At 39.5% G+C, this 14,951-nt stretch overlaps 1 protein-coding gene across 13 annotated transcripts in view; it reads left to right on the forward strand.

Annotated features, from left to right (window-relative positions):
* WNK1 (WNK lysine deficient protein kinase 1) overlaps window positions 1-12,734 on the forward strand; it is a 167,250-nt gene extending 154,516 nt beyond the window's left edge. For 7 of the 13 annotated variants that reach the window (XM_039355112.1, XM_039355351.1, XM_039355517.1 and 4 more), the window contains 5 exons: window positions 728-922; window positions 1,608-1,700; window positions 3,600-3,641; window positions 7,452-7,633; window positions 9,887-12,734. In XM_039355112.1, the coding sequence (XP_039211046.1) occupies window positions 728-922; window positions 1,608-1,700; window positions 3,600-3,641; window positions 7,452-7,633; window positions 9,887-10,201 (827 nt within the window). In that variant the 3' untranslated portion in view covers window positions 10,202-12,734. The remainder of the gene's footprint in view (window positions 1-727; window positions 923-1,607; window positions 1,701-3,599; window positions 3,642-7,451; window positions 7,634-9,886) is intronic. The other 6 variants (XM_039355276.1, XM_039356008.1, XM_039355920.1 and 3 more) reach the window with 3 other exon arrangements.
* Window positions 12,735-14,951: the final 2,217 nt, after the last annotated feature.

The following is a 14,951-nucleotide window of genomic DNA, read 5'->3' on the forward strand; positions in this document are numbered from 1 at the left end:
CACAATCCCTCTAAAGCACACATTTTTCTTTTTAGCTTCTGTTGAATTCACCATGGAAACGCCTCCTAGTTCTCAATATTTGCCCACTCCCCGAGATCCTCTCTAGCAGAAGTGTGGCATAAATAATGGGACAGAAGAGGAATAGATACTGAAAACTGAATATGAAACCTCTCCTAATTCTTCAGCGGGCTAGAGATTCACAACTCCTGATCTATGTAGTAAAAATGAGCCCTATCATGTGAAGACAGCAACTATGCTTTGTTAACCTTTTTTAAATTTTTCCATTCCATCGTCTGATTCTCAGAGACTGCATGGAAAGGTCCTTGCCGTTTTCTTGGCAAGGTTTTTCAGAAGTGGCTTGCCATTGCCTCCTTTTTAGGCTGAGAGAAAGTGAGTGGCCCAAGGTGACCCAGCTGACTTTGTGCCTAAAGTGGAACTAGAATTCACGGTCTCCTTATTTCTAGCCTGATGCCTTAACCAGTACACCAAATTGACTCATCATATGTGAACACTTGAATGTTCATTTGCAACCAGGGCCCTCTAAATAGAGATTGGTGGTTTCTCAATGAATTTTACTCTTGTAATTTCAGCCTGAATAGCTAATGCAAACACCTGTCTGTCATTAGCGATCATGACCAAATTTTTAACATGATTAGTAGGATTGGAAAGCAGAGGATTCACTATACTACCAGTGCCTTGATTTCTGCTCTCCTCTCTCCCTGCACAGGAAACCTGTCTGCTCAGAGTGCCCCTTCAGTTCTACCCCAGGAGCAGACCCTGCACCCTCCTGGCAGTGTCCCTGAAACAGGACAGAACCATCTGTTGCAGCCACTGAAGCCATCTCCTTCTAGTGAAAATCTCTATTCAGCTTTTACTAGTGATGGTGCCATTTCTGTTCCAAGCCTTTCTGCGCCAGGCCAAGGTAAATATTGTAGATGGGTATCAGTAACATTGAGTTCTGCGGGGCTTATCTGCATCAGAGGATGACAAGATTTCTAGAGCCTGGCCTAGCCAAAATAAGATAGATCAACTTGTCTGTCCCATTATACTTGTTTGAAAACTAAGCTTTCTGGAAGATTTGTACAGTGTACTCTGATCATTGATTCCACCCTTATGAATAACTGTTGGAATAAGTACAGTTCCATTGTATAAACAGATCAGGCATGTGAAATAAGGATGAGATAAGGACAAATGAAATAGTACAATACAGAAATGTTAGTCAGAGCTCCTTCCAAACCATAGAAGGAAGTCATTGGAGCATACTGATTTAAATCTTACATATCTTTCAAATTGTACAATATTATGTCCTAATGTGCCGTTGCTATAATATATATTACTTATGGCATGCAGTTGGATTAAAATAGTTGTGTTCTGGTATCAGAAACAACATGAGATTGGAGATGTGATTATTTGGAAGGGGGGGGGGGAGAGAAAGGTCCTGGTTTCTTGTGTCTTGTGTAAAGCTCTCAATTGGTTGAGGTTCTTTCTCCTGTGTCTTGCTAATGCATTTCACCAGTCCAGCTTAGAGTTCTCTAACATCTTGTAGTTGTGTTCTATCTCCTGTCCTTGTTCTTCGCCCCTTTTTTCTGTTTTCTGTTTTATCACAGGCTGTGTGAAGTTTAACTGTGCATCTGAGCGGGTGACATTCAAGCCTGGTGGCAGGAGGACCCGATTTCTGAGTACGCCCTGCTTGGCTCTTTGTGTGTAACACCTTTACTCCTTCCTCGTCTTTTTGTTTTCGGCTACTTGGATCTGTTATCACATGCTGTCCATTTACATCTGCCTTCTTGTGTCTCTCTGACCTTAGGGCTTGGCTGAGAAGTGTAGCTTGCAGAAAACAGTGTTCTGAAATTGTTACCCTGCTGCTCAGCTAAAAGGTTCTGGTGGTAGTAGTGGTTGTATATGGTCCTTCAGGTTACAAGGAGACAACCTTATGATTCCTTGCCTAGACACTTAAACTTCTCTGTAGTGTATAGAGAAATAATGGCCAGGGACAAGATATGCCAGACAGAGAGGTGCTTATCCCTTTCCTAATCGACATGAGAAACTAATTCACACAACTCTGAAGTGAACAGATTGTTGTTCATCTGTGTGGACTTATTTTTGTCAACTCAAGTAAACAAGCATGCACAGGTATGAGTATAGCAATGGCTGAACACAATAGCAGTTTAGCAAGATTAGGGGGATATATCTGCTCCAGGAGAAGCGGTATAAATTTTTTTTTCTCCATTGATGTGCTTCAGATCAAGAAGACAATTTTCCCCGAATGTTATGTGGCCAACTGCTCACAGTTCAGTTAGAAACTAGGGAATACATCTGATCTCCCACTACCATGATTTAAAAAAATCTAGGAAGGCTAGAGAGCTGATCTACAAGCTGCATAAAGATATGGCTAGTTTAATTTACAGGTATTACGGTCCTGTCTTCTCATCATGAGTAATGGGTGGACAGAGGTTCCTGCATGAAATTAGGACAAAAATATTTCTTCCCTTGAATTGATTTTAGAGGAAAATTTCCTCAATCAGCAATTGAATTTTATATGTCTTAATTTCTGAGCCCAGACGTGATCAGCCAGGTGCTGTTAAATGGCGATTTAGCCAAGACTGGGGGGGAAAAAGTGATTGGAAAATACTAAATTGCAGTAAAATAAAAATCTCAGAAAACAGTAACTATTTTGAGGATAATTAATAGCAAGGATGTGGGTAATTTACATGTATAATTGCTCTATGGGATTTTTGTGAGGGGTTTTTTTGGTACATAAATATTCTGTGAACTATGAGCCATGTGGGGGAAAACTTTGAGGGGGGGGGCTAAAAATAATGGAAATTTATAATGCCTTCAATTTGGCATCACTTGATTTGTGCTGTCCCCTAAAACTTGGCAATGCTTGTGGAAGCATGGCTTGGCTTTACTCAATTTTTAACAGGTTTTCTGTTCTCCTGAGGTCTGTCTTTTTTTGTCAATAGATTGTATAGGGGAAAAGGTCCTTACTAGCAAATATGAGGCTGACCTCAATAACACGTGTCTTTATACACTTGGCATAAAAGTAGAAAAGGTTCAACAGGTTCCTTCTTGCTTTAGATGGCACTGATCTTCTAGGAAAAGTGAAATTGTTTTGAGGATTAAATCAGCCAATCATTGTATCAGTTACAAATAAACTTTGGTAGGTTTATTTGTTGTTACTCTCTTTTGAAGTCAGTTAAAAACGAGAGGAAAGGTTTCAATACTGCATTCAGTTCAGATTTATCTTTCAATTCAATTTGATGGTAATGTTTTTTTTAAACAAGAAGAGAACTTGAACGATCAAAAAACTAATTGAAATTACCCTACATTATAAAAATCTCACAGCCATAATGTACTTGAGAAATTCTAAACAAGTACCAGTATGTACTTAAATTGACATATTGCTACTCTTCCTCTACTTGAAAGTTGTCATGATGTGTTTTGCTATAAGGCCACTCAAGAACTAAAAGCAGTGTCATTAAGGGATGATAACCTGTTGGGTTTTCCTACTTTATCACCAGGTGCTTTATGCTATTTGCTAATACTGTGTTTCTCACTGTTTCTCTTTAACCAATTGCTTTCTCTTTATGCTTTAGGGAAGATGGTGAAAAAAGTCTGCCCTTGCAACCAGCTCTGTAGTAATTATTTCATTTTTGGTTACCTCTGAATTCTGACTGCTAAGCTATGTTCAACGCCATACAGTTTTACTTCCCTGAATCTGTCTTAAGCACAGCAACTATTCTTTGTTCCTTCTAATATGTATTTCTGCATTATTGCAGAAGTAGACTTGGACATCCCATTACTACTACAAAAGATAACTTTGATCATCACTTAATGATGTACTTCTTGGAGATTAATCATGAGGCTCTAGCATATATTGACTCTAGTAATTTTCATATCATATTAGAAGGCACATTCCCTTTTTGAAAGGAATTTGGTTGTGATAATTATGTCAAAAGGGGATTTCTGTAAGTACTGATTCAGCTGCATATGACCAGTATGTTATGTTAAAGGACCACTAGCAAGCAAATGACCTCAGAGTGACCCTACAGCAGGGGTCCCCAACTCCCGGTCCGTGGACCAATACCAGGCCATGGCATGCCAGCAACAGGTCCGCACAAACAAGCAAAGCCCCATCCGTGGGATGCAGGCAGCACACAAAACGACATATTCTCTAGTCTGCAGAAAAACCTCTCTCCATGGACCCGGTCCCTGGTGCCCAAAATATTGGGGACCTCTGCCCTACAGCATAAGAAAAAGTGTCATTAATAAAGGTATAATGCAAGCATTTCTCGACTTATAACCATTAATTTAGCAACCATTCAAAGTTACAATGGCACTGAAAAAAGTAACTTAGAACCGGTCCTTGCACTTAACCCCTGTCACAGCATCCACAAGATCACATGGTCAAACTTTGGGTGCTTAGCAATTGGCATATATTTATGAGGGTTGTAAGGTCCCGGATTCATTTGATCACCATTTGAGACTTTCCCGGCCAGCTTCAGACAGCAAAGTCAATGAAGAAAACCAGATTCTCTTAATGACTGCCTGATCCAGTTAACAACTGCAATGATTCCCTTAATAAACAGGCCAAAAAAAGTTGCAAAATTGGATGAGACCCCCTTAACAGCAGAAATTCTGGTCCCAATTGTGGTCATAATTTGAGGACTTTGTGTAAATTGTGATCATAATTTGAGGACTTCGTGTAATTTGAGGACTTGGTGTAAATGGAGTGAAACACAATGGCAGAGTTAGGAAAAAGAGCTAATGCAGTGATGTAGTCAGGGAGAGAAAGAGCTGTGACCTCTTTATAAAGATAAGAGCCAAAATAAAATTCTGTAATATTTGCTGTGACTGAGCAAGATTGAGGGGAAGTTGTTTTCTATTGACACTGATCCACATTCTTGTCAGACTCTTCTTGATGGCTGGTTTAATAGATTAAAAATTGGTTACTTTTAACAACTGAGGTCATTTTTAATATGGTATAAGTCCTTATCTAATTATCTTAGTGAGTTTTCTGAGGCAATTGGGTGCATGCCGAACAGCTAGTGAAAGAGAAAGATTAGTCACACTTTAGGATTCACACCATCAATCTTACCCCAATGTCTTGTAGGCACTATACCTAGCAATGTATCTTTTATGGCCATCAGGAAGGGGCTGAAGAATATCTTCTAGTCCCTGCATGAAACTGATGACAAAGCTTTTAGGCATGATGTGAAGGTGGTTTCCTTTTCTTCACTATTGTCTGTTACCTGTGCTGATGTGTGGCTGGCTGTTTCTCTATCAGTAGATTTATGCCTATGTTACAGCCTATTGTATCAAATATAGTTCCTTTGCATGTTACACAGTAACAGTGGTTCAATACCACATTCATTTCTTTCACCTGGACAAATGATTTCTTTTTTCCATTTTCTTGTTTGCACGTTTACCCCCTCCTGTCTGTTCAGTTTGGGGGAGATGGTTGTCTCTTAGGTTACCTTAGTTAATCACCTTGCTTGCTTATACAGTATTTCACAGTGCAGTAACGCCTTGCCTCACTGCTATCACAGATAAGGATTTTTATTTCTCTACTTGCATTTTTATCAGGTCTAGGGAGCCAGAATCCAGTTGTTACTGTCTGTAACCTTTAGCTATTAGTTTTAAAGCAATAGGATCCAGTTGTCATAATGCACAATGCCACAGAGACTAAGATTGTGCAGCAGTTTGGATCTGAAGGCAAAAAGTGCTTAGGAGCACTTGAGGCCGGGCCCATAGAACTTACCAATCCCAGGAAAAGATGTTTGGATATGGAATTGTAGTCATAGGTATCCCTGCCATTCATTATGACACAAAAATCACACACACAGAGTAACATTGCAGTGCAAACCTGCCCTTTTTTGCTTGTAACCCAACACTGGGTACAAGTATGAAAGTTGCAAAGTTTGAACTTCACGCACAATGCATGTTTTGTCACTTGTCAGTCTTGCCTCCCACTGAAGATGCATGTGGCTACATATAATTGTAAGCCACATGCAAGTGCCAAAGCACCTCTTTGCTCTCAGATCCAAAGCACTGCACAAATTCTTCATTCCCCCCTGACTTTTTAAAATAAAACTTAGATTCCAGTACTTTTTTAAACAGCAGTATTGGGAGTGCTTTCATACTGTTCTGTTGTGCTTTAAGTTCTATATATATGAACAAAATCTTTCCCTTTGTATTGTAAGAAGCTTTCTTCACTTGACTGGGGGTTATTTAGGATCAGTATGCTAATTGACTTAACACTGCAATTTTTTCCACGTTAGATGTCATGTACAGACCTATAAAGTGACCTTCCTGCGTTCAGATTCTATTTTATAAATTGGTGAATCTATCTGTTTTGGTTATGGGTGATTTTTTCATAACACATTGAAGTTCTCAAGATTTGTGTTGAAGTTTCTGCTATTCGACTAACTACCATATATGCCGGCGTATTAGGCGACCCGGCGTATAAGACGACCCCCGTCTTTATAGCCAGGCCGCATTCCTAGAACGTCATCTTATACGCCGGAAACTACCAGTATTTCTGGCGTATAAGACGACTCAGCGTATAAGACGACCCCCGTCTTTGGCACCGATTTCAGCGCTCGCGGAAGTCGTCTTATACGCCGGCATTTACGGTATTACAAGATATAATACTTTTCCATACCATTTCAGCAGATTTGCCATTGGAAAGCCTTTGGCATATACCCATGGACATATTGAACTTGTCTTTATTCTTATGATCTGATTCTAGAAAGTGCCATATTTTTTTATTCAAGTAGCTCCTTGTGCTTTTCTTTTTAGATGTATTGAGATCATTCCATCCCAAGGTATGAAACCTTTGGAACTAAATAAGCAGGCTTCCCTGGAAGCCAGCATCTCAGTTTGAAGCAAAGGAGATTGTCTGCCAAATGTCATTTTTTTGTGTTTGTGTTGGGATGTGAAGTCAGTGCTCTCTTAGTACAATTTTGTTTCATGATTGCTGCCAGTAACACAAGTGTTTCTTTCCAGTAATGTGTTCCTGAGTTTCAGATTGTCCATCTGCAGAACAGAGTGGTTACCCCGATGAATACACAATTCCTTGGTATTGAACTGAGTGGGTAGAGTTGGCAAATGGGTTAACCAAGCATAATAGATACTTGTAGACAATCGGGAGGAAACTTCCCGACAACCTTGTTATTAATGCCCAATGTTAATCCACTTGCCTGTGGAAAACGGCAACTTTGCAGACCACCCACTGATGTGAAAAATAACATACAATTACGTAATTAACTTAATAGCAGAAAAACTGCTAGCTGATTGCTAAAATCCTTCCTTTTCATTATGTCCAAGTAGACTTCATATGCATGGCTTTTTAAATTATTGCTCTTATTTTGCATTGTAATTCTTGATGGCCTCCAGGGAATTCTGTTTCAATCAAATTTAAATGATAGCTGCTTTTATTTTTCTAGGGACCAGCAGTGTAAACACTGTTGGGGGTACAGTAAACAGCCAGGCACCCCAGTCTCAGCCCCCTGCCTCTAGTCGGAAAGGAACTTTTACTGATGATCTGCACAAACTAGTGGACAACTGGGCTCGTGACGCTATGAATCTGTCTGGCAAGAAAGGAAGCAAAGGACACGGAAATTATGAGGCAAGTTTAGTATTTTGGTTTTTGTGCTATTTATTGCTATGACTTTTTACATTCCTATCAATTTTAGATTGGCTGTGTTTTTTTTAATTGTTATGTGCCATACACAATTCTCTTTGGGGAAGATGGATAGCCATTTAAATTGGATTGATTAAATTAATTTTGGTTAATTAATCAGATTTAAATAGCCATCCTTCTTTCCCAAAGAGAATGTTGGTCATATAGCAAGAAGAACTGGTGGCAGGTGGACCAAGGCAGTCATAGAATGGATCCCACTTGATAAAAAGCGTCCACGAAAGGGACACAAAACAAGATAGATTGACGACATCGGCAAGTATTTCTGGCCCAGCTGGCAATAGGAAGCTCAGAACCGTATTGGGAAGAGGCCTTCATTCTGCCGTGGGTAAACAATGGCTAGAATGATGATGATGAAGAAGAATTAATTAATATTGCAATGGTGCTTAAAAGATTGTGAACCCCTTTGAAAATTCAATATTTCTGTATAAATATGATCTCATCTCTTAAAGCCAGATAAAAAGAACAAATGAGTGAGAAACATTGTATTAGTTTGATCATTTATTAAGGAAAATTATCCAAAGCTACATATTTGTGTGTGGCAAAATTTCATGAATCTCTAGGATTATCAGTTCATTTGAAGGAGAAATTAAAAGATTCCATGAAGTTATATCCATGGGATGATAAATTAGGTATGAACATGGGAGGCCCTGCTTTATTTAAAGTACAGAATTAAAAATCTGATCTTCACCACACAGGTTTTTGGAAGTGTGTCATGACTGGAAAAGGTTAAAAAACCTATTTCCAGAGAGTTTGGATTACATTAGTCTATTGTCAGGCAGATTGTGTACAAATAAAGGCAATTCAACAGCATTGTTGCCCTCCCCGGAAGAGATAAACCAAGATCACATCAAAAGCAAAATATATAATTATCTGAGAGGACTCAAAGGGGTAACATCTAAGGAACCAAAGGCCTCTCTTGCATTTGCCAATGTCAGCATTCGTGAGAACCACCGTCAGGACAGCACTCAACACCAGTGGTGTACATGGCAGGAGCGCAAGGAGAAAGCCACTACTCTCCAAAAAGAACACTGCTGCCCGGCTACATTTTGTAAACGATGATGAGAATAAGCCAGAAGGCTGTTGGAACAAATGTTCTATGAACAGATGAAACCATAATGTAATTTGGCTTGAATGAAAAGTGTTATGTTTGACGAAAGGCAAACACTGCATTCTAGCATAAGAACATTATCCCATCTGTGAAACACGCGAGTGACAGGATTGTGGTTTGGGTTCGCTTTGCTGCTTCTGGACTGGGACGGCTTGATAGAAGTCTGAATTCTGCTGGCAAATTCTACAGGAAAACGTCAGGGTATCTCGCTGTGAAAGTGAGTCATGCAGCAAGACATTGAGCCAAACCACACAAGTTGTAAGACCAAAGAATGGTTAAAGTATAAGAAAGTTAAAGTTTTGAAATTGCCAAGTCAAAATCCTGACCCTAATCCTATAGAAATGCTGCAGAAAAACCTGAAGCATGCAGTTTATGTGAGGAAGACCCCCCTCCAACAACCCTTAGTTGAAGCCATTCTGTAAAAGAGGAATAGACTAAAATTTCTCTAGGCCAGTGATTCTCAACCTTTCTAATGCCGTGACCCCATAATACAGTTCCCCATGTTGTGGTGACCCCCAAGTGGGTGTGGCCACCAATAAGGGAGTAGGACAGCTAGGGAAAAGGGGAAAAAATGGCGGACAGCATGGTTTGGTGACCCCCGTGAAATGGTCATTCGACCCCAAATGGGGTCCCGACCCACAGGTTGAGAACCACTGCTCTAGGCTGATTGTGCAGGACTGATCAACTGTTAGCAGAAATGTTTTGTTGCAGTTATTATTGACCAGGGAGGGCACACTAGTTACTGAAAGCAAAGTTTCATACACTGTTACCATACCCAAATATGTAGCTTCGGATCATTTCCCCCAATAAATCAGTATGTGTTCGACTCTGTAATGTGCTTCTCTTTATTTAATTTTAGGACTTGTACAAATAAATCAATCACATTTAGGTCACATTTCTGCAGAAATAATGAAAATTCAAAAGAGTTCATAAACTTTTAAGCAGCACTATCCAGGTGCCTTAGCTACTTTTTGAGGTCATACTTGGATAGAGTTGACAAAAGAAATTTGTGCAGCAACTCTCAGATAGCTTGATTTTGGATTGAGTTCCATTGTTTCTCTTTGTTTTAGGGTCCAGGAATGGCAAGGAAGTTCTCTGCACCAAGCCAACTCTGCATCTCGATGACATCATCTCTTGGTGCTACCCCTATCTCTGCAGCATCAGCTACCTCCCTAGGTCCCTTCACCAAGGCCATGTGTCCCCCTCAGCCATTTGGTTATCCAACAGTGCCCTTTGTAGCCCCTTGGAGCGGGACAGGTGGTCCAGCACAGCAGCCTTTAAACCAGTTCCAGCCTGTAGGAACTGCCTCATTACAAAACTTCAACATCAGCAACTTACAGAAATCTATCAGCAACCCCCCTGGCTCTAATCTGCGGACCACTTAGTGATTCCCAGCCACATTGCTGGGTAGACCTTTGGGCAGGAGTTGGGGCCTGAATTAACTGCTAGGCTCTTGTTGCCCAAAAGGGATGGATTCCCCCCTCTAACCATTGCTCTCTGCTCTCAGTAAGTAAAGCCCCCCATTCGGAAGATGGGGAGAAATTGATCAGGATCCTCTAAGATGGCACATGCTTCCTCTAATTCTTGTATGTGGCAGAATGTATAAAGATGGAAATCACCATGCAAGTCAGCAGCCTCTGACTGTAAAATTCACATGACTTAAGAGGCTGGATCCTATGGGTTGGGAAGAAAGTTGTTAGCCTTCGCATGAATCTTGAGTATGCTGTTTGCCTTGCTCTGAAGAATTAAGCCCAGGGGAAAAGCTGTCCATTTTTTCACCATCTTGTCTATTCCTTCCTCCAAAGCATCACATCACAGTTCCTGAGCGAGTGAGCACACAGATGGACATGCAGAATAGCCCATGCTTTGAGATAAGTCTTTCCTGCTTTCAGGAAAAGATACTAACAGCTTTGACAGCAGCATTAGAGCAATTTAAAATGTTTAGAAGAAAAAAATAATAATTAAAAGTTCCCTGCGGACATGTACTTACCATCAGTTTTGATGTGGAAACACTGTGATATATAAATGTTGTTGGACAACAGTAGTTTAAAAAAAAAATGAGTGGAATATAGAGGGTTAAACAGTCAAAAAAGAAAAAATGGGGAAAAAGCTAGCTATATCCTGATACTTATTGGAGACACTTTAACTTTTTTCCTTTTTATTTTCATTGTATTAGATAAATGTGAATGTATAATTGTATAAATTAATGTACTTGAATACTTGTCTGTTCTCCCAGTATGCTTGCTGGATATTTTAGTGCCTTCGACTTTTTATTGCTTCTGCAGTTAGCATCACCTGCCTAGCAGACTTTAGACAGATGGAGGGAAAGGAGAGAGGGAGGTTATTTTGGACGTAGCCACTGAAATACCAAAGGCCTAAAACATTGGACGTTTATACTGTAACAGTGTCTAGAGTAGGTGTTGGAGGGAAGCTACTGCAGCTGTACGTTGAAAAGGTAAAGCTATGGAGCGATGGGGAAAACCAGCGATGGATATTGGTGGAGGGTACAGAAATGATGACATGTAACCAGAGTAAAGCTGGGCTGAATGTGAACAGAGAGAGAGAGAGAGAGAAGGAGGGAGAAAGGCTTGTCTGAAAGGACAGCTTCTGACTGAAAGCTACAAAGGGTTTTAGGAGGGGCAATATGTGTTCAGAAACTGGAGTTTATCACTCTGGGGAGTGTGAAAGTCTCCTGGGATTTGCTCTTCATTGTCTTTAATTCTACCTAGAAAGGGCAGAAATAGATATTCCATGTTGCGGGTTTCATTGCCAAGGATAGATAACACTTGAAACACTCAAAATCAAAAATAACTTGTTTTTGTTAAATGTCTAAAGGACTCAAAACTGGTACCAAGACTGTAACTGTGTTGCCTTCTAGTAGGTGTTCTATATCTCCTACTTTCTGCTCAAACTTGGTTTCTAACTCAACATACAGGTTCTCTATTCAAATGAAATAACTGCAACCAACTAGTATTACTCTGTATTGCTGCAGCAGGCTGTGAAGGGTCAAAGTACTTCTATTTTGTATTTGGAAGTAGCTTTACTGCTGGTCTAAAAGTTTGTATACTCAGTAAAAAAAAAAAATGTCCCCCCCCCTTTCCCCAAAAAAGTTCCTTTAAGGTTAGCAGGGAATTTGTTATTTCTGTACTTGTTCACTCTACCCTCAAACATATGCACAGGTTTGTCTTTCCATCCCTTTGTCTCCAGTGGAGGTTTAGAGTGGCTTTGTCAAGGAGGGAGGCCTCGGCATGGTGGCTGAAAGGCAAAAGACGGGAGTCTAGGTAGCTGGGCTTCGACACCTTTTCAGACTTTAAAGTCCCCATTTTGACGGGATATGGGGAAGCTGTGGCTTCCTACTGTTAATGGAGAAGCTTTTACTTTCTAAGTTTGTGGCCATTCTTCAAAGGAAAATGAATTGACGTGCAGGAAGTATAAAGAATCAGTGATGAAAGGTGCCACTTCATGGTTAGAATGATCAGCTGAGTGTTGCACGAGGATGGTATTTTTGGTTTAATATGTTTGAGGTTGGGTTTTTCACTTAGTTATGCAAGTACTGGTTTTATTTACCATTGATTTCCCTCCTGTGGATTAAATAACTGAGGTCTAGAAGAATTAACTAATGCTACTGAACTGTTAAATTATTTTGTGTTAATATTACACTTTGAGTACCTTTTTTTTCCCACAAGATCTGTTTCTGAATTACAGATGTTTTCTTTACATTATTTAACAATGTACACTGTAAAAATAAAATAAAATGAATTCAAACCTTGGGCTTCCCTGGCCGTAGTTAATGGTATGTTTTGCACTAAATCCAGGCATTGCGCTTCCTGTACAATTGCGCTTTGTGCTGCAGTTTGTTACCTTCTTTGTAGATATTTAATGAAATCATTCAAATAAACCAAACCTGCTTTTGTTGAACTGTGGCATTTCATTTTCAGTTGGCATTTGCTTCTTTCAGTGCCCTGAAGCTTAACTGTGGAGGGAGCTCCTGCTGCTGTCAGCACCAGTTACAACAGGACAGATGACTCGTCCTTTCTGAACCCAGGGCTGCAAACCCTGGCCGGAAACCCATCTGGATAAGGCTAAGATGAAGAATGCTACAAAGCAGTTATTCAAGCTCAGAGAAGAATCCAACCAATGGTTGTATTGTTACTTGAAAGGCTTAGCTACATTGATGAGATTTTTTGGTGAGGTTTTTTAATTTTATTTTTGGAGATTTCAGCAGGCATTATGAACTTCCAAATCTATGATGTAGGTAGAAGGACTGGGAAGTTGCATTAGTAAATTCAACACATCTTAAACTCTCATGGTTGGGAACAAAAATAGATACCTGAACGTATATATGTGTGCCAGAATTCACTTGTCAGTCTGTTCATGAAGATTCAGTGAATGGGAGGAAACAGTTGCAAAGATTGAAGTTATTAATGTTGAATTGTAATACTCTGCAGAGACGTATCAGTTAAAAACAAAAATAATTCTTCCTCATGTTGTCTCACCCATTTTTGCAACTCCCTTGAAATTCTCAGTTCCTTCTTAGTGAAATTCATGGTTCTTCAAGATCTGTCCATTCCCCCTCCCCTTTTTTAAAAAAAGCTTCATTCCAGAATTCTTATACTAAAGAAGAATCTTCCTTTTTTTTAACCTATCATACCGAAGTATTTGTAAAGCCTCCCTTGGAACAGTCTCTGATTCTAAGACATAACCTCACATCAAGATGTAAAAAAAAGGAATCCTGTGTTGATACTAGACAACGGAAGAGCAGGTCTTAACAGACTTGGTATATTCATTCAGTTATTGAAAGACTAATTTACCTTGTATCTTTGATCTGTGAGGACATTTGGAATTTAACATGGTAGTTTACTTTTATGGTTTACATGAACTACAAGCTTGCACTCTAGTAAACTAGAATCTTAGACACTCTACTACAGACAGGTCAAACTCTCGATGTCACGTGACGTCGCGCTACGTATCGGAACTTTTTTGCCATTGCCGGCAATGGGGTGGGCGCGGTTTTGCGATGACGCATCCGACCCGTGGGCCAGCAGTTTGACACCCTACTCTACTAGAACAGAAGCTGCTATATCTCTAGGGAAAAAAGAGTTTATGTGATCACTGTAATTTCATAAATCTGCCACTATATGGGAAATTTATGTAGAACCTTGAAAGTGACTTGCAATATAGGAATTATACGACAAGAACAAAGGGAATAAGAAAATGGAGCTTTGTGCTTGAATTGATTACAATTGACTAAGGTGTTACAGGAGTTTAGTGTTGTGCAATTGACTAAGGTGTTACAGGAGTTTAGTGTTGTGCTGTTTTAAGTACTGTAAATCTATAATTGAAATCCTCATTTATTACAGGAATGGAAGACAGTGGCCATTCAGATGTTGCTGGGCTACAACTTAATTCTAGTATAGCGTACTTGAATTCCAATTTTTATCTGATACTTTTTTGATTACTATATGAAATAGTTGCTGCAGATCTTGCAACAGTAAAAGTAGAAGAATTCCTGAAGATTTCTTTTAGCCAAGTAAACATTTCTGTAGTAATCTTGGCAGCAAAGAGATGAAGGAAACAAGACAGTTAAACAAACAGCCTTTCACTTCCAGTTGCTTTTAAAGAATGAAATCAATGTAACAATTTTTCTAATAGGAGCTACCTGGTATCAGTCATATTTGTTGTGCTATCCCCTGTTTCAAGACTGGAAGTTGTTTCTTTTGCTAAAAATGTTGATTTTTTTGTAAAGTTAAGTCTTAAGATCTTGAGTGTATTTCTCACAGTTTAGCAACTCCCATCCTTATAAAATACAGCACATTTTCCCCTTCAACTTCTTAGGGTTTCATAGACATACCCATGTAGTTTTCTTGGCAACAGTACATTTAAAAAAAAAAAAAAACTTACAGTTTAGTCTACAGCTTCTGCATTTCCAGACAATCAAGTACTGAACAGGTTCAATGTTGCTTAGCTTTTTAAAATCAGCTAAGGAGAATTTTCCTTTATCTCTTCTATTTTAAGTTGCATATTGTAAAATAGATTTATATGTAGGAAGCTCGATATACGGTAGCAATCATAAGGTGTCTGGCTACTATGGTATATTGCTTGCCAAGGATCTAGTGGAAAATTTCATGTGTCACT

This window comes from Crotalus tigris, unplaced genomic scaffold (assembly GCF_016545835.1).
Source record: "Crotalus tigris isolate CLP2741 ecotype Arizona unplaced genomic scaffold, ASM1654583v1 scf7180000017541.2806704, whole genome shotgun sequence".
In the NCBI taxonomy this organism is placed as follows: Eukaryota; Metazoa; Chordata; class Lepidosauria; order Squamata; family Viperidae; genus Crotalus; species Crotalus tigris.